Source organism: Tyto alba, unplaced genomic scaffold, assembly GCF_018691265.1.
Source record: "Tyto alba isolate M040663 unplaced genomic scaffold, T.alba_DEE_v4.0 Super-Scaffold_45, whole genome shotgun sequence".
NCBI classification, from domain to species: domain Eukaryota; kingdom Metazoa; phylum Chordata; class Aves; order Strigiformes; family Tytonidae; genus Tyto; species Tyto alba.
This window is the reverse complement of record NW_024881321.1, coordinates 1,869,672-1,889,904: the sequence shown is the minus strand read 5'-3', so window position 1 is coordinate 1,889,904 and position 20,233 is coordinate 1,869,672. Positions and strand designations below refer to the sequence as shown.

Below are 20,233 nucleotides of genomic sequence, written 5' to 3'. Positions count from 1 at the left end.
TACAGGCATGGATATTTTCCACCTGCTCCATTACATTTGCTTTCTAATTTGTTATGTTTTTAAAAGCATAGATATTATTTTGATTTTCTCTGTGGAAGAAGAGATCTGTTTACCTTGTAGAAATAGAGATCTCCGGGAAGGTTTCTGGGGAAAACCTAAAGTGCAATGATTGCTTGGGTGTGTTCCTTTAGAATTTACAGGAGCTTATTTATAGACCCTATAACTTTCAGTTATGTAGCCTATTATAAGTATAGGGTCTGAAAATGGAAGGACTGAGAACACCCTATTAATGTATTTTCCTTATGTTTGGGTCTAGCAGATGAATTGTTGATGCCAGATATTGTATAAATATGCACTGAAGGACTCGGCGCACACTATAGAATTCATGCTAACCACATTATTAAATAAAAGTATGTATGGTCCTTTTTATAGACAGGTAAAAAGGACAAAATTTCTGTCCGTCACAAAGACTATAAACTAGGGCTCAGCCTGCAATTCAGAAGTACCACGAGGAGCATTTTTCAAGTGCTGAACTAAAAGAAGGGAAATAACCATATTGCAAGACTTAAGCAACTAATTGAAGTGGTATAGTTGTGAGCAAAGCTGCCTAGGTAGTCTCTCCATCCCCTAAGGTTTCTGCCTAATGACACTGTTGGGAACCTATGGTGACTGTCCTTTTAACATAAGCAAATAAATTAAGGAGCTGGAGTTAGGCAATGGGAGTGGTCCCTTTCCGAAGATATCATAGCTCACATTTGGCTAGTGCGCTCACTAGTAGGAGTCTTAAGTTGTTCAGTGAGCACTTCTGTGAGTAGTTTGATGTCTGGTGCTGATCAAACTGTGGTGTAGACCCTTGTTGAGAAGCACATGGTAATGATTGAAATCTCTGCTCCCCCTTGTATCTACTCTTCTCTCCTCCCCAAAAGAAAAACTATCAGAGAGCTGAAACTCTATCCTTAGGTGAGGCTAAACATCTGGTTAGCCTTTTGGATAAAGGGGGAAAAATGCATTATGAGGAGTTTTGGGGCAGGGATATGCGCCCATTTTAGCTGACCTCCCTCTGTGCCTCAGGATCTCTGCAGACTGAGAACAGCAGTGCTGATGTCAGCTCAGCTCACTGAGACTTGGTTGAGCCAGCCCACGATCTGCAGGTCAGGGCAGCTTTGCAATTTATGTGCTCTGAGCAGGATTGCCATGTTGTAGTTGCTCTTCTCTCTCGAAGATGGATTGATAACCAAGACAGGACCAGTCCAGCCAACAGAACTCACCTGACCAAATTTCAGTGGCTCCTTCTGTACTTCTGGCAACTTCCTTGTTTTAGATAGAGAAACTGCCAGTCCTGTTTGCAGCGCAGTCATCGCCCTTTCGTTATCACCCAGAACTGATGTGAAACGGCAGAGCTGTGCTATGGGGTGGCATAAAACAAAGCCTTCCTTTTCCTTTCCAAATTGTCATGATTCTGATAGGCACTTTGAAGCAACTTCTTCTAGCTTCCTTGTTCACCTTATTTGTTTACCCATACTGAATCATCAGCAATCCATTCTGATGCACAAAAAAAAAAAAATAATTTCAAATTGTCACTTGAAAGTTGGAGACTGTTGTTCCCCTAACCCAGAGTCTGATATCTTGGAGACAAACATGATAGAAGGAGAGGGAACTTTATGTTCCACCTTCCCCCTTCACTACAGACAAAAGCTGATTCCTTGATAGATTTTGCTTTGGGTTTGGATCAAAGGCATTGTGTTGTAAGATGAACTATTCACACATCTTATTTATTGATTCAAATTCAGTTTGGTTTATAGAGCTGGTAAATGAACATCTGTATATAATAGTTTTCTTTGTCTGAGCTTTCTTTGTAGTGAGTTTATGTAGAATGTGTGTATGTTTGTGTGTCTGTATGTATATAAGGCACATTCTTCAGACGTATTGGGTATTCTTTTGATTTTTGTGAAAGCTTACAAACACAAACCAGATTTCTTTTCAACAGGGGAAGCAACCCTTTATTTATTCAACAGCGGTGCACAGCAGCTGTTTGAAGTAAAAGCTTTTCATGAGGAATATCGTTCCTGGTTTATAGGTCAGACTGTTCAACAAGGTGAGTAATATAACGTATCCTTCCCCCAACTGTAACTAATGTTCATACACAGACCTTCCCTCTCTCTTCTAGTAAATTTACAGGTGTTTTTCTTAGTTGTTTGAGGCATGCTGCATCACATCCCCACCTTCTGACACACTCATTTGCCATCTGGATTTAACCAGGGCTGGGGGCTTTGTGGTCTCTCTTTAAATGGCTGCCTTTGGCAGGCTCAATTAGACAGATGTTCATTTGTTATTTTTTGGGGGGGGGGGGGTGGAAGGGGAAAGTCATTCAATTGTATTTAAACTGAAGTGCCATAAAATACTTAGCTTGCCTTGTCAATCAGACCAGCAAGTCCTCAGTGTAAGTAAAATAAGTGTTATCCTATGTGATGGAAAAAGGGCTGGAAGACCTTAGCTAGCTAAGCAGAGCATTGGAATGTATAGTCTTGCTTTCTTTTAATTACCTTTGTAGTTCCCCGTGTGAGTGCTGGGATTTCAGGATAGGCCTGCTGTCTAAAGGTGCCGTTTCAGTGTTTTGTCTGAGGTGAGCTCATCTATACCATCCCCATCATTCTCTGATCCTAGCTCACCTTTCTGAAAATGAGGAGACTTACCCAGCTGCTTGTGACAGCTTTAACAATCCTTTATCAGTAAGAATGTCATTGGAGTAGTGTTTCTCTACCAGCATGTCCATAGACCAAGCAATACGTATCAATTCAGGAGATGAGGCTATATTTATTTTGCCCCTTTTTTAACTAGAAAAAAGACCATTTATAGTAATAAATAAAAGCAACCCCACCAGACATACGCATTCTTTAATGGTACTATCCCAAAGCGTGTGTTAACTTTTAAACATCCTCTGCAGGTGCATAAAGCAACGCGAGCGGTCTGTCTGTGAGCTTTTCCTTGCTCCATCTGGGGGTGAGCCAAAAGACTGGGTCTGCTCACTGTTCCCAATTACGTCCACATTGTATTCTCCCCCTCCCTTTCTAATGTCTCTTTTGGCCCTTGGGAAACAGTTGCCTTAAGGAATCATTGCCTCAGTTTGCTTTAAAAGATACGGGAGGGGAGAATTGTTTCTGAATGTTAGGGCTACTGCATCTCTGAAACAGCCAGGGGAAGAACAACACAAAAAAACCTGTGTGTTTGCAGTTAAAGCAAATTATCTTGTCATCTGTAGAGAAGGGCAGAGGTCTTTATACACCTATAGTGAGTCTGACATCTTTAGAATAAATAAAAATGCCTCTTCTTTGCGGTACAGTGGAAAGCATTTAATGGAAGCTTTGAGAAAGTGGGTAGTGTTTTTTCTCCCTCCTTTTTTATTATCAAAGCTTTTATGTTTGTAAGTAGTCCTGATGCTTGCTTTGCCTCATGCAATGCATCATGTTAGTAATACAGACGTCAGATTGGGTATCAGCTTTGTTCAAACCACGTTCTTCCCCCCCCATCTTTTGTTAGTTTTAGGGCCATTGCAATAGGATTTCCTTTTCTTTAATTTTCTTAATCATGTGATTTAAAGCAAAAAAAAAAAAACATTTATTTGCTTTGGATTTGCTAATTAATGTCAAATTGTCATCAGTTATTGGGCTTCATTAGTGAATTTCCTTGATGTTACATTGTTTCCAATTATCTACAATTATACAAAAAGCCTGACTAAGCCATTGTCCTGCAATGAGCTCCAGATGGGCAGAGGTGTCTGTTTCAATGGGGGAGACCAAGTTCTTCCTTTGTGTATAACTTTGAATCCAACACACTGAGCCATATTTTCTGATCTATTTAAGTTTATTTTGTTCTATGAGAAGACTGCATGCAGATTCTCCCCTTAAAGATGAGAGACAGTTCTAACTTAACTAGCTCTTGAAATTCTTTCTTCCCCTGCTTACCTATTCTGCCTTCACACTGTTGCCTTGCCCGTTGTTTGAGGTGGAGTATACTGCATATATCTGGTATCCCAAAACAAGTTTCTGCTACACCCAAATCTGCCAATAGAGGGCAGCTTCAATTCTGCTGTTTTTAATATAGTCCAGAAAAAGCCAAAACTAAGAGTGCTTGAAGCCAGGAGGCCTGCAGTGAAACTTGTGCCTTGGTTTGGCAGGGTTGAGAATTGAGTTCTCTCTGTATTTTTAGTATGAAATCACAAATACTGTTTTCCTGCTTATTTATTGGGATACTTAAAAAAAAAACCCAAATTTCTCCTCTTCTTGCACACACTCCTGAAAAAGATCCTAAACAAAAAAAAAAGGTCAGTATATTGTGTCTCTTGGTACTAAGCTTATTTTTATATCTCCGTCACTTAGATGGGCGCCTGCTGTTTGTTACACCAATGGACCCCTTATTTCTGATACTTTATTACCTCATAAAGGCATACAAGGAGGTAAGCCTGCTTCATTTTTTCACTGGAGTTCTCAGAAGAAAATAATGTTTCTGACTTCATTTTCTGCAGAAGTTTTGTTAATTTTACAACGAAGGGCTTCCATAATAATGGAAATTTAATTTGCATTTAAAGCAGAGATACTCACCCTAGAAGTATTTTTGTTTGCATCAAGTTTTTTCATCAGTAAAGTATATTCCGGGAGTCACCTTGCAGTCTCAACAAACTAATCACCTCCTTTTTAAGAGAAGTAGAGAATCTCTTTTGTCCTTTTGTGAGAGCCTATCCCAGAACTATTGAATTTTGAATGATGAGATGTCATTAGAGTAAAACAAACTAGTGCCCTTTCTGAGGCATCAGTAGATGAGTCATTCTGGGAAATAAGGGAAAAATAATCTGGGGAGGAAGAAGGAACATTTCTGTGGCAGTTTGAACTTGCAAGGAGACATTGCCTTTTTAGAGGCAGCGTTTGTAGGGGTGCTGTGTCGTGCAACAGCAACGGGATGGTCAAGTATCCAAAAGTTGGATAATTAATAAATGGCTTAATTCATTTATCATGTGTGTGGCAAAACCTCACTTAAATTTCTGAGGTGTATCAAAAGGCACAGGCAAAGTTATCAATTTATTGTTTACAATCTGCCTGTGGAAAAAAGAGCATAAAATAAAATGTAAATGTTGATCCTTGGTTTTTATTTTATGGAAGCAATAATTTCACTTTATGCATCCTAAGAGTTTTTGCTCTAAGACCATTTTCTATAAGGTTGCTTGCTATTTTCTGCTTTAGATTGCAGGTGGAGAATGCAGGAGAACAGTTTTTGTATGGTGAAGAAATAAAGTCCTACTACACATTTCTAATAGTAACCTAGTGTTCTGTAATGATTTTTAAATTGTTTATGGTATAAGATGTGCAAACATATTCCGTATTTCTGTGGTCTGTTGCTGCTTCAGGGCGGCCCTTCAGAAGAAGTCATTTCCCAGGGAAGAGTTTAGCTTGTTCTCTAGGCACTGTGCTCTGACTCAGCATCCCTTTGGAAGCTTTATACCAAACTTAAATTAGGGAAACAGTAAATCTCCTCTGTCAACGTGGTGAAGTGTTGAGGTAGCCTGAGTAAAGGACAGCTACTGCTGCTGTTTCTGTGCACGGGAGGAGTCCTGTACTGCCCTTTGCTTTCTTGTTAGACTTGTTTTCTAGGTTTTCTGGTTTTCTAAGCCAGATGTCAGGTGAATGCATAGACCTGTTCTGGGTCCTGAATCAGGGCAGACGCATTCCTGCGGTGCCCTGCCTAAGGTAGCGTATTCTCCAGTAAAGGCAAGTCTTGAGGATTGTGTTGCAGGTACCTTGTGCAAGGCCAGCTTGAATGCAGCACAGTCATTTCGGGCTTGAACTGAGTATCAAGGCACCCGCTGGGTATCTTAAGATCATTCTTTGCACCCTTTGGTTTTGTCAGTGTAATGCAGGGATGCTTAATATGTCATCTGAGCAGAGCCATCTCCTATCCAGCAGGCTTTCTTAGCCTAAGCTCTGTGCCCCTGCACTGTGTAAACGTGGCTGTCTCGCTCTGGGACACAAGCAGGTTTGTGTAGGTAAGTTATCTATAGGAAGTAGTTTACTGCAGCTTTGTTCCTGCATCTCATAATGTGCTTTTTGCCATTGTTATTGTGCCTTTTCTTTTTCAGGAGGAGGAAAAAAACTTTAAATCCTTTCTGGGGTCTTTTTGTGGTTTTGGTTTTTTTTTTTTTTGGTTTGCTTGTTTTTATTGTGATTTAACAATGGATGTTTACTGTTATTAAGCCTTTGACTGTCTAGCAAGAGGATTAATTAATAATGAAAGCAGTATACCCAAGTGGGGTTTTTTTTTTCATGCTGACCAGTATAATGACTTCAGCTTTGGCTCCTGAGACCACGCACTCTCTAAGGATGGAGAGCTCCCCGAGTCTTTGTACTGATGCGCTAAAGGATCTTTCCAAAGGGAAGGCTGCCAGCTGTGCCAAACCGTGCTGAATGATTATGCATTGTTTGGCAACGGCAAAATTTGTTTGATGGTTCTGTCATGTGTGGGGCTATTTAAGTTGTGCCAGAATCACTTTTATATACATACTCTGGCCAAACTGGAATTGACTTTGCAGAGGTGAAAGGTTAATACTGTGTTCCAGAAGCTGCCCCGCTCCTTTGAGATTTATCTTTATGGAAGGAAAAGCAAAATTTGAATGGAAGTTATGACACTGGGTTTAATCCAACAGGTTTTGGTCTAAAACACTATTGGCACACACTGACTACTGTGTCTTATGTCATCTTCCAAAAAATCCCGCTGTACTTCACATTAGTTTCTCCCCTTGTTGTTTTAAATTTGGTCTTTTAAGTGCAGTAATTGAAGAGTTCAGCATTTTGCAGGTATTTACTGGCTTGAAATAAATATTTATAGCTTGCTTTGTAATCAGTTTCTGAATGTATCACGTGTTACCATTCAAAATACGATCTTCTTTAAATCCGTTATTTAAAGCTATGGCCACTGTATGCTTATATATTTCTATATATGTGTAGTGTGTACATGTCTCTTAACATTATCATAATGCTTTTGTAATCCCTTTGATGTATTTTCAGCAGCAAGGCAAGTTCCAGCCACTCGATCAAGTTGTGCTAGACTCAGAGTACCCTAGCTGCCCATTGCTGCTGAAGTGTGCAGATGTTAAACAGTACATACATCACGTAACAGAAGAAAAAGGTAAAAAAAGGGGGCTGGGTGGCAAGAAAAAGACTGGATTTGTTTGTGTCACTTCATCACAAGATAGATTTAAATGCTGGTTTTTGCTTTACCAAACACCCAAGCTGCTGAATGGAGCTGTACTTTGAAAACAGAAGCTTAGGCTTAGAAGTTGTCATTGCAGTATTGTGAGTAGTAATGTGTGGATCTCAGATCATCTGCTATAACTCCAAAATACTGGTGCAGTCTGGTTGCTAGGTGTCATAAAAATGATAAACCGATCAGATCTGGTTTCTTGACATTATTGTATGTGTTGTGAACTTTCTTTGCCTTTTGATGAAAGTTCTACATCTCTCTCAATTCTTTATTTAGTGTAGGATGGTCTGGTGTGGAAGAAGTTAGCCATTGTCCGTTTAGCTTTTTTTTTTCCCTTTGCCACAAAGCATTCAAACAGTAAGTAGGAAAAAGCTGGAGATGAGAGAATATGCTGCTGAGAAGAGAGCACACATTTTCTAGCTTTGCACAATTTAGTTCAAAGACTTAATTTTTTAAAATAGAAAACTTGATTGGGATGCCTAAGTGTATGAGGGAGAAAATCTAAATGGAAAAAATTAGCAAAGTATCAGTTCTGTGCATAGTTTCCTTAACCTTTGCCCAGAATTCCCTTTGGTATGGGGCCTTTTACTTGAGGACACTATATGCTTTCTAGTGAAGAGGAAGGAGCATTAAATAATTTTTGCAGTTTGGCAGACCTGCAAAAGATGCAAGACCTCAGTTTTTATATTGAGTCATTTAAAGAGCGTTCTCCTTCAGCTTGCTGACTTCCTGATAGTGAATGGAGATTTACCTCCACACAGATGGAGACCTACAGGAGGAGGTACAGGAGTCTGAGAACATGGAATCTACCATCAAGTGCAAAACAACTAAGCTGTCTGACTCATGCATGTAGAGCTCCTCCAAGGAGTTGAGGTACACAGATTAAAAGCCAGAAATATTAGGGATTTGCTTTCACGAAGCACTCTACCCTTTTCATTGATATATATAAGAAGAAATATTTAGGTGATCTACAGATAATGGGGAAGTGGCTAAGGAAGGGTGATGGAAGAATGAAAAGCCTGCTAAGAAGTAAAACACCAGACCCCTGTTGCTATATAGAACATGAACTGGGGGGACTGTGAGTTTTTCCTGAAAGGTTTAGATGCACAAGTTTAAGTATTGCCTGTATGATATGGTGCATATGCACTAATGTAGGGCGGTTGCTTCCCCCCCAAAAATCAATTTGACTTTTAGGGCAGGACATGTTTCCATTGAAAAGGGTCACTTTAACAAGAGAGCAGGAAATCTGGGCCCGAAGACTGTTGGTACATTCCTGCTGGGACTGGGATAGTTGCAGTTATGTGTCGTTGTGATAAACTCCCGGATTTCCAAAAAAACCTTTGGAAAAACATTCACCGTCATTTAGTTGCATTCAGTATTATTGGGAGCAGACAACATTTTCCTTTGGGTGAGCTCTGACTTCTGAGAAGGCTTCTTCAAAACGGGCGCATCTGAACCACAAAACTGCTTTTGCCTTCCCATGAAGTGATAAATACCTCCAGCAAAAACTATTATTAAGCTTTTAGGCAATTGCTGTGCCCTGTCAGTTATCTAACACTGGCTAAGGAGCTAGGCGTGAGAGAAGGGGTGCTAAACTTCTGTGCACCCATCTGAGCAGGTGAAAAATCATGCCAGATCCTCTTGGCTCTCAAAACTAAGAAGTCTGTGGAGGAGTGTAGGACGAGGCCTGGATTCTTCTTCTGAAGGGGCACTTCTTCCAAATAACAGTGCTGCCTTTGGACAATATTTATGTTCCCTTCTTAGCAGCAAAATAAAATTTTAATTAAAAAAAAAAGTATTTTCTGTCGACAAGGTCTTATATCTTCGTCTAACTTCTTTATCCATTCTGAAATTGAATTTGCAGTTGTTATCCACCAGATCATCCTCTTATAAACTGTATTGTTAGACAGTAGTGAAGATGCTTCACTGCCTGTTTTGTTTTTTTTTTTTTGCATTGATGTTTTCAATAATGTATTAGGTACACCTACAAGTTTGTGTCATTTTGCCAGAAAATTATAGTAACTGTTATGTAATTACGTTCACTTCCTGGGTTTTGTTTTGAAATATAAGGTAAGAATTGCTTTTGTTGTTAAAGCTGTAAACATGTGTACACACCAGCACTATGTGATGTTCTTGGATGTCCCTAGGCATGGACCTGCTGTTTCTTTTCTTGTTCAGGTTTGGGTTGGGTTGAAAGTAACAGCAGGGCTTGTTCTTAGGATTTCTTTCTTTTTTTTTTTTAGAACACCAAATGTCTTCTTATGCAACAGTCACCTTGGCACTTGCTTGCCTGTCATGCACAGATCACCTTTCTGTTCAATCCACTTCTATGTGTTTCATATTCTCATGTCTTTTATTGTCTGTAAAAAATACCAATATTATGACTGAGGTACTCTTTTCTAACTCTAAGACCCATTGTCCACTTCGTAGCCTTTCTCGTTTAAGGAGCAGGGAATTAGGGCAAGAAGTATCTGCTGTATTGAGTCTTCTGCAGCTCTGATCTGTTTGGCAGAACCTAACAACATAATTATTTCACTCTTAATCTTAAGGCACTTAACATCTAACAAAATCTTACTGTAGAACACTTACAGTTTACACTTACTAAATTAGCAGAAAGTCCACCTTCCTTGGCCTCAGTGTTGAAGGGCACTGAAAATTAATTTTGCTGGATTAAATTCCTGGTTACCTGCTCGAGTAGTTGGAGAAAGGGTGCGTTACAGCTCACTGAATCTGGGTGAGGCAGGTTGTTTGCTAAATAAATTCAAACGTCAAATAGAACGTACAATAGAGAAAGTTTAAGAAAGGGTTATGAATTCCAGTTCTAGAGTGTTACTCTGTTTCATTTTGCAAGGCAAAAACTGCACTGTGATCTTGTCTGATGTGATTAACATGAAGAGCCAAGAAAACTTACCTGATTAGAATAACTAAGTAATATTGCCAAGCTTGTATTCCCAGAAGGTAGGAAAAAAGGGGCCATATGAGTTTCAGAGTTATGGAAAACACTGAGAAAATGGATGTTAAAATGTGCTTTAGGCAGTTTGCTCAACAATACATCAGGGAAACTTCCAAGTCTACATAGCGATTACCCGATCGCTGAACATATTATTTAATTGTAGAACCACTTATATTCCATCTGTATTTCTCAAACCCAATCTTTCCAGATGTCTCAGACCAGTTTTATAGGCACCAGACACATTAGGGAACAAAAGGCTTTCCAATATATACTCATATTATCAAACATAGTCGCTAACTCTCACCAATATCAAATGTGCATCACATGTTAAATCCACGTTCCAATATTGAATCCTTTTGTCAGCAGTTTGTGACTTTCATAACTCACTTTAATTCTTCAGAGATCTCAAATATTGTCAGTTTCTAGAGTTTAATAGTCAAAACTGTCAAGCACACAAAATATTTTCAAACAAAGTGATCTCTGAAGGGTTCAGTGTAATTATTTTTCACATGTTTTAATGAAAATGGCTTCACAGTTCTGTGTTTCCTTTCCCTAACTGAGTCACTCTGAATCATACTGTTGTGGGGGAGTCTGCCTGGGAATCCAGACTAGAATTACTTTTCAGCATGGGTTGGGGGATGGTGGCCAAAGGATGTCCCTTCCTCGAACTTTCTTAGATAAGAGACGAATCCACGAATCATACTGTACTTAGACCCAAACCATGCTAGCTCTTTGAGAGGCAGGTTCAAGTGTCCAGAGCATCTCCCCCCATTTTCTGCTTCTTTTCTTTCAGAGCCATTTAGAAGCTTCTAAGTCCTAAAGGCTGCAGCCAGCAGTGTCACAGCTGATCACTTTACCTGCAACTCATCAACTTCATGAAGCAAAGTGTATAATGGTGTTTTTTTTCCTTTTTGCTCTGAAGAATTTTTGCATTTTACTCTTCTACGGCTGTTGAGATAGATTTAAACTTTATCTGCAAACAGCTTTCCTCGACCTCTCCATACCCCCTACCATGCATACACAAGGAGCACATAATAGTTAGCTATTTGGATTCAGTTTGAAAGAGCCAAGATAAACCCCAAAGAAGGAAGTGCTGAAGGAATCATAAATAATGTGTTGTTGTTTGCAAGGGGAGAAAGAAACTCCATGAACCGAGTGTTGGAATATGATACTGGATCAGTAAATGACATGAAACAGATGTAGGTATTTATGGGAATGATATACAGGAGATTAAAACTTATTAAAATACCTCTTAAAGAAGAAGAGTGAAACACAGTGGCCTCTCAAATCTCCTGTGAAATCTTATTAGGCATTTCATTCCATTTCTAAAATGCAGCTTTCTGTGGATTGATACTGAATTTTTATACTGAAATTTCCATGAGCCTTTGTAATTTTCTCTCCTCTGCCTCAGCATCATGCACTTACATCTCCAGATAACTGATCGCGTGTGAATAGCAAGTGTTCATGATACCCTGGTTATCACAGGGGAAACACTTTCTGAAATTCTTATATCGAGTTAATTTATGTTGTTCAATAAATCATAAACAAATCATGTGCTTCCTCCCGCAAGGAGTGTGTTTCACTGTTTTGAGTTCTGTATTGTCTTCTGACACTGTATAATAATTTTCTTTTGACACTACGTAAAAGGAGGATAGAAGTAAAACTTTTGCTTTAGTCACCCTGTGGAGTGAGAGGGCAGAACTGGGTGAACTGATAGGAAAAGGGTTTACTGAAAGGGTGAACAGTTTGTCTTCACTAACCAGCACTCTGTCCTGGCCCCTTACGAGGTGCTGGAATTCAGTAACTAAAGATTTAAGATACTATGCTTAAAAAAACCCCAGTGGAACCAACATTTTGTGTTGTGAACTGCGTAGTTAAAATCACCAGTCTGGTGGCACAGAGCAGTGAAGGTTTGGCAAACTACAAGGGCTTGAGAAGAGTCTTAGTGAATTCAGGCAGCCCAAAATTACACATAAATAAATAAATAAAATATGTGCTTTTCTGGATTAGGGCCTAATTAAGGAATTGTCAACTTGTTCAGACTTGTGCCTATCAGCTCAGTCTGTTTATTTTTCCACGTTTCCAATATTTTTGAAACTTACTGCCCTGATACCAAACATGTGCAAGCCGCAAATTAACTTTCATGCTGTATCTACAACTTCAAAGCTTTTAAATGCCTTGAAAATGCAATCTAAACCTGTCATGACTTTCTTCCCCTTCCTTGTTTTTTTCTCAGAGATTGGCAGTCAGAAATTCCACAAATACAGCCAAGAGAAGACACTGAAGTGGTTAAAGATAAAGGTATTGTGTTTCTCTTTTGCTTTCAGAATTGCTTTATGTTTAAAATGAAAATGCTTATTAGCTTGTCCATATTTGCATTTGAGCCATGTGGTGTGCCTCAGTTCAAGGTACGTGTCCTGTCCAAGGACATACATCACAGTAAAGTTCTTGCACTTGGAAATACGATGAGATATTAGAGAAATTACACATTTGTTATGTTTCTCTTTCTGAAGGGGCTGGCATTAAAGGGATTCATGGAGGAGTGTGTGGGGAGGCAGAAGAGGAAGGTGGAGTTCAGCTTATCACAGTGTTCTGTAGGCTTTGCCTAAAGTGAGGGGCTTTTTTTTTTGCTTCGTCCACTTCACATGTGGGCTAGAGGAGAGCTTTGACTGCTGCAACTTTTAAATCCTGCCGTGCTTTAAAGCTGGGCAGAAATGCCTTGGTTTTGCTGCAAATGGGCTTCCTCGTGAAGTTTTGGCAGAGCCTCTCAGAACGGTTCTGGGGTGGTTGCTGCTGTCTTGATCCAATCATGCTGTTCAGGAGGTCTGTCCAGTATGCAGAAAATAAACTAGAGGTACAGCTAAGCTTGATGTGGTCTGTGTTTTGTTATAATGAAGGCAAATCTCATTTTACATACACACGTGTACCTCCGCTGTGATGCCACTTTGTGGAAAAAGATGGTCTGCATCACGCGATAGGGGGAAGCTTTATCATTTAAATGAGTCAGCACAAGCACAAGATCTGGTATCCTTCCTGCAGTGATGAGGCATGGGGGTGTCTGTTTTGCAAATGCATACCCAGATATTTACATTTGAACAGGTACCTGTTTGTGTTGTTGAAAATATCTTCTTCTGCTAGTTATCTCTGTTAGATCCCATATGGCAGTGCCCTTTAAAGCCCTTAATGTTTGATTTCCAGCAGGACTGCCTTTGCAGTCCAGCTGAGTTTTAGGCAACTCTCTGTTCTCTGCGCAGGTGTGTTTCTCACCTGGGTAATCATGGCTCTTGCATCTGAGTAGCTCTGCTCATCTTAGGGTGCTGCAAAACTGGTACTGTGTTGCCAAGGCAACATGTTCAAAGACATGCTAGTTGCTTTGGGTTTTCTGAGCTCATATGCTAGTCATTACAAATGTGTATTAAATTTCACCACAGTCCATAACTTGAGTGTTTTATATGCTTGAAACAAAATTACAAGAGCTTTGTCACTGCATTAACATGTGCATAACAACACTGATACAGACATTTCATTCTGTGGTTTCCTATAGGTCAATCAAACAGTGAAAGCACTTAAAAGCAACAATATATCTGTAGGTGAAAGGGTACGTGCAGCTACATTTATCAGCAGTAAACAGATCACAGACTCTAAAGAAGGTAAGAAAACTAAGCATTGTGAAGAATTCTATTTTTGTGAAATTGCATACGTGAAGATAAAACACATGATTAGAATCTAAAATGTATTGAAATTGGCCTTTGCAGTAAATTTATTCCTTGTACAGAAAATTCCACATATGTTGTGTCTGTGTGCCTTGACTTTTCTGAGTTCTTTGGTATCTTCATCAGATGACATTGTAATTAACAGTAGAGCTTAGCTGAGGTTCTTTTAGCTTCTCCTTAGTTCAAGGAGATGTTTTTCTCAGTGAAATACATGCTGAAGTGCTTTGCTGAACTGAAGCTGTCTTGGACAATAGGACACACACTTATAATATGTAAGTGTTCACCCAGTAAGTGTCTTTGTGTTAGAACAGACTTCTTTTTAATTGCTATTTTTATTAGCATGCAAATGCTTTTCACAGAATTCTCAGGAAAGGGAAGGGGTCTTAGGGAGTCATAGTCACAGAGTAAAAGCTCCCGGTCCAAACATTACTTTATATAACAAATGTATAGAATGCACAGGTGTGTGCTTATTGTGGGGGAAAAAAATAATATATATGTATTAAATTGCCCTGAAATTGACAGTCCTGGTACCAAAAAGTCTGGAGTGATCCTGGTTTCTTCTAGTCACCTTTTCCCTGGGGAGGACAATGCCTTGAACATTAACTGGGATATGAAGGTGTGGAGAGAAACCTGAAAATGGACTCGGAATAAATTCTTTGACTGTTAATGAAAATTAAGAAAACTTTCGAACAAGATGGACAAAAGCAAATTGTTTCGCGTTACAAAGACATTCAGAAGTCTGCATGCTGCTGAAAACTAAGGGGAAACAAAGCAACTTGCTGACGAAGTGGAAAATGAGTTACCAAGCAATGATATCAAAGGAAACAACATAAATGAGATTTAAGAGGCAACTAGACATTTTTATAGAACAGAGATTGTAATATATGGCTTTTAAAAAGAGGCAAAGCTGCAAAACTTGTAAGTGACTTCAACTTTACAGTAGCTTTTCATCTTTTTCCCCACTCCCATTTTTTTAAAGAAAGGGAAAGTCGTCCTGACAGTAACCATCTTGACCATGCTTAAATACTTTATCTGAAATTTGTAATAAAATAGCTCATCTGCACTGTTTTTTCCACCTTCCTCCTTACTTACAGTAACATGGATATAATAGTTTTTTCAGAAGCCTTTTTTAGATTTAAAAGAACAGCATTAAAATAGAGAATATTGGGGGCTAAAAGTAGATAAGTTTTGGAGGCAATCCCACTGTATGTAGCAAGGTGAATGACAGGAAGTCAAATGGACCTTACTCAACACTTATTTTTAATAAGACTAATTTTCTTGTCTGATCCTTTCACTGCCATGACAGTGCAATTTATTTCTGTAGAGAATTGCTTTCATAAGGGTATTATGAAATTTCTGTGCCTTATGAATAGCTGGGTATATGTAGTTAGCTTCTACAGATGTTGCAGGGCAAAAACCTAGGAAGATGTAATGGGTGCAAATGGGGAAGGAGAGGAGGTGTAACATGTGAGACCTGAATATTTCATTCAGAAGACAAAGAAGGGAGGTGCGCAAGTATTCCTGGTGTTTGACAGGAGGTTAATAACAAAGCAAAGCTAAGGTGAGAACACAGACTCCCTCGAAGGCAAACAGTGGTATTTTCAAATTGGTAAAGGAACTCAGTGAAGATTGCTTCAAGGCAAAAATGCAAAGGGAATGGATTTTATATTTAGTACAAAATAATAGCAGTTGACTTGGGCTCACCATTCAGTGTCATATGCAAGGAGTGAAACGATGGGAATATTTTTCTTAAGCAATACATTGGACATATTAAGTGCTGAGGTGAAATTGTCTTGGATTGGAATTGTTTCTTTTTCTCTCCTGACCCTATGGGCTTAGGGAGTGGCAAATCCTTGATGAGTCCAGGCGGTGGAGGAAGAAGTGCAGTAAGGAGACGCTAAAAATTTGATGCCAGTAAGGTGGAAATGCATATGTTGGTGTCAGTTTGTTAATGCTTTCCTGCCTCAATGCCAGTTTGCATTGGGCTTTTTAGATTAATAAAAAAAAAAAAACCAAACCAACTATCTCTGGCCCAGAAGAAATAGTTCTCTACCACCCTGAGGCTAGTTTACCATGTGCTTTTGAACTCTTTAAGTGTGTAGGCATAGGAACAGATAGAGCTGGCCTGTTGTAGATGGAATTCAGAGGTGAGATTTTAGCTTAATGCCTGTCTGGCAAATACTTCCTGTGCATGGGCGCAGTTACTCCTTAGCAACCCCAACAACAGCAAATTTAAAAGATCCAGCCTGTGATCAGTATGTACTTGCATAGCACATGACCGGAAAAGATCTGGTTTAGGACTTCATGTTATAAAAAGGTCATTCTTTTTTTCCTAGTCTCTCAGAAAAACGTTTGTAGCAGGAGTGCCCTGTACTGAAAACAGCTTCTAGTAGTTCATATTTCCACAGATAATTATCCCCTCTTGCCAGTGATGTTTAGATAGGCCTTGGCATTTTCTGTAAAGTACTGAAATTAAGTACAAGACTTTGAAATAGACTCATTGTCTCATCTAATTGTTTTCAGTTGAAGCCAGAAAATGTACTTTAGTACTGAAGCCCTTGCCAAATAATTGTAAGATCCAGATGCTTTAAAATTAATGATTGTGTGTTCTGTTGAGTCAGCTTTTTACTTTTGCAGGTTTTTAAAATTTAATTTCTTCGGAAAAATACATGGTATCTAGTATTCTCAGAAAGCAAACAGCTTTTGTGAAGTATGTACAGCAGATATTAATAACATGTGCTGACAAAGTGAGCGTAGTAAGTCTTTACTTTTTAAATAAACCTACAAGTGTCATGTAACATAAACTACTCAGCACAGAGAACCATCACAGTGTATCCATTAGAAGTCTCTTACTATTAATTCAACATTATGATTTATGGTAGCACGTGCAACGTGGCTAAGGCAGCGTGACTGTATAATGTGAATGTTCTTTCTCTTCTCCTTCCCACCCCCTGCCCTGTTCCTGAAGACTATCTACGGTATGCCCATGGGTTAATATCAGAATATATTCCTGAAGATCTGAGTAAGGAGTTGTTAAAATACTTAGGGTAAGTACTGTTCCAGCTAGTGGCTAGTTTTATATGGCATGCATTAATGTCCTTTTGCTCATTTCTGTTGAATACTGAGATTTGTTCATCGAGGTTGCAGTGAGTGATACAATGAGATCATATTTGCCACACTTAAACTGTGATTTTTTCAAATGTAGATTGTGCCTTTCAGTAGTTCCTATGATGCTAAGGACCATGGGCTGGAGGAGAGATGTAATACAGAGGTCAGATATGTCTGTTATCCCAGTTGCATCATGAAACCCTGTCATGGTTTAACCCCAGCCGGCAACTAAGCACCATGCAGTTGCTTGCTTACTCATCCCCCTCCCCGTGAGATGGGGAGGAGAATCTGAAAAAAAAAAAAAGTAAAACTCATGGGTTGAGATAAGAACAGTTTAATGACTAAAATAAAATTAATACTAGTAATGAAATTTAATATAGAAAAAAGAGAGAGAGAAATGAAACCCAAGAAAAGACAAGTGATGCACAATGCAGTTGCTCACCACCTGCTGACAGATGCCTGAGCAGCGACCCACCGCTCCCGGCCAACTCCCCCCAGGGTTATATGCTGAGCATGATGTTCTATGGTATGGAATAGCCCTTTGGCTCGTTCAGGTTGGCTGTCCTGGCCATGCTCCCTCCCAGCTTCTTGTGCACCTGCTCACTGCCAGAGCATGGGAGACTGAGAAATCCTTAACTTAGGATAAGCGCTACTTAGCAACAATTAAAACACGAGTGTGTTATCGACATTATTCCCATACTAAATCCAAACCACAGCACTGTGCCAGTGACTAGGAAGAAAATTAACTCTATCCCAGCTGAAACCAGGACAAACCCCGAGCAATGTATCCCATTTTAAAGTAAGGCAGGGAAGGAAATCCAAAGAGTTAAAACAATTTGTCCAGAATTGTCAAACACAAACAGCAGAGCCAGGATTAGAATCCTCATCCCCAGTCCTCTTTTCCCTACTCACTCGGTGCTGCTGGGGTTTGACTTCACATATCTAACCTGTGTTAGCTTATATTTAAATCTGGAAGGTGAGCCAGCAGCTTCATCCTGGTGTTCCCTGCCAGCAGCAGACTTTGCTTGCGGCATCGCTAGGGCCCTGTGCCTGCCCTTCAATTCAGTTCTGTTCAGAAGGTTCTGTTACGGCGGCCTGTGGAAAAATGGGCAACTTGCAGCCCCACAGCTTAACAGTTTCATTGAAGAGGTGTTATGTGCTTTATAATATCACCTTACTAATAGACAAGATTTTAAAAAGTAAAGTGGAGTTCTCCTGTTTTGGTTGCCAGATCTAAGAACTTTTAAAAGAGTCCATGTTTCGGTACAGAGCCTGGCTCTGTTTTAGTTATCCAAGTCAGAAATTCAGAATCCATGAGCTGCTTTTTTTGCAAACGCGTGCCTTGTGTGAGCAGCTGATGACCAAAGCAGCCTTTGTGGGGAAGGAATTGTAAGCTTTGGATTGTGCAATCCGGCTGTCTTAATGTATAACTTAAAATCTTTTGTTCTACAGGCTTCCAGAACTTAAAAGCCCGGTGCCAGAGCCACCACTGAAGGTAGGAGAACATTAAGATATTGACAGATACCTCATGTTGTAAGATAATTTCTCTGAATTATTTTTTAAACTAGGCTAGGCCTAGCACTGAGTACAATACAGTAAGTAAGTTGGCCTTGTAAAAAGCCAGTCTGAAATAACCCAAGAAGTTTACCAGATACTTCATATTTTTTGATAAGGAATATTTTGGTTGGTTTTGCTGTTTAAAAAGGAGGAGGGGAAAAGGGAGACATTTTATTTTTTTGCTCAGCAGTCTTTTCGTATGTGTTTTGCTTATTTAGTTTTATTGAGGTTGATGGGACAATATGACCTCATAGGTTTCCTTTCATATGTAATTTATGAGGACCCTGAAAGGGACCTCCTGGGTCATGGATTCCTAGACAACCATGTTGGGTAATCTCTCATACACTGACCATTCTTCAGTGTAAGTCTCATTAGGATTTTTTAATTCCATTACTTCTCTTGGAAGCCTGTTTTATAACCTCATTCCTCTGATGCTCAGAAACCTTCCTGTAAATTCCACCTTGAATTTATTCATGGCCAGTTTAATCCCCTGTGCTTTTGTGCTAACATTATCGTTGTTTTTTTTTAATTGAAATGGCTCTTTTCCCTCCCTGACATTAGTCCTTTCAATGTATAAAGGGAAAACAGATATCCTTTGTGTTTTCATTTTGTGAAGCCAAACTTAGTTGTGTGAGATGGATACTCCATTGCCTCATCATTGCAGGAACATTTCTTTACACCTATTACAAGATGAATTCAATTGTTTCAAAGCAGGTGACCAGAATCATATTTAATTACTCAAGATAAAACCTTTACCAATACAATATGATGGCATTCTTCCCTTCTGATCTGAACTGGACGTACTTTATCTCACTACATCTCAGAATCTCATTTGCCTGTCTTATTGTATGATGTACCAGATAGCTCAGAGTCATGCTGTGAACAGTTAAAACACACAGTTGTTTGGGTTTTTATTCCACTGTAGTTTTTAGTTGATCTATGAGAAATTCATGCAGTTAGCTGCTGTGTACCTGACCTTGTACTTCTGTACATTTCATCCATTTTTAATCTTTCCAGTCTTGAAGAGTCTCTGGCTTTTTCTCCACAGTGTTAAAAGCTCTTTAGGTATTCATAATGCTGCTCAGTGGTGTTCATTAAGCAAATGTTATCGTGCTAGTGTCTTTAATTAACAATTAATACATATTTTGAATAGCCATTGTTCATGGCACTCCACAACTAATCTCCGTCTGATCCAGTGACATCCCTTTCTGCATTATTTGCCTTTGTTTCCCTTTTACCCAGTTTCTTACCTACCTTAAAATTCTTATGCAGTCTTTGTTTTCTATAATTTCGATTGCTTAAGTGGCACCACGTCAAGTCCACTGGCAGTCCTTCACATTTTCTGTCACCAGAAAATGTGTAATCTTTGAGAAAAAACAATAAGTTGGTAGACATTACCTATGTTTAGTTTTCATTTCCTCTATACCTTTGACTGTTCTTCCATCTTTCACTTTTTCTGCCCCCTCCATTCTGCTGAGGCATACTGTTGCTTTTTCCTCCTCCTCACGTATAGATGGGTGTTTGGCTATTCTGCAGCAACATGGTCCCTGCCTGGCAGAGCAGTTGCCAGGCTTTGCCTCTGGACATGTGATTTCTGAGGCAGTCTCTCAACAGTGTTGGCATATTGAGTTGTACTTCTATCTTGAATAGAGTG

The 20,233-nt window shown here is 39.4% G+C and overlaps 1 protein-coding gene across 4 annotated transcripts in view; it reads left to right on the top strand.

Annotated features, from left to right (window-relative positions):
- RNASEH2B (ribonuclease H2 subunit B) overlaps nt 1-20,233 on the top strand; it is a 44,942-nt gene that overhangs the window by 13,851 nt on the left and 10,858 nt on the right. For 2 of the 4 annotated variants that reach the window (XM_033006705.2, XM_033006703.2), the window contains exons 3-9: nt 1,988-2,095; nt 4,377-4,453; nt 7,056-7,173; nt 12,438-12,502; nt 13,746-13,851; nt 16,883-16,961; nt 18,475-18,517. In XM_033006705.2, the coding sequence (XP_032862596.1) occupies nt 1,988-2,095; nt 4,377-4,453; nt 7,056-7,173; nt 12,438-12,502; nt 13,746-13,851; nt 16,883-16,961; nt 18,475-18,517 (596 nt within the window). Of the gene's footprint in view, nt 1-1,987; nt 2,096-4,376; nt 4,454-7,052; nt 7,174-12,437; nt 12,503-13,745; nt 13,852-16,882; nt 16,962-18,474; nt 18,518-20,233 lie in introns of all 4 variants that reach the window. The other 2 variants (XM_033006704.2, XM_033006702.2) reach the window with 1 other exon arrangement.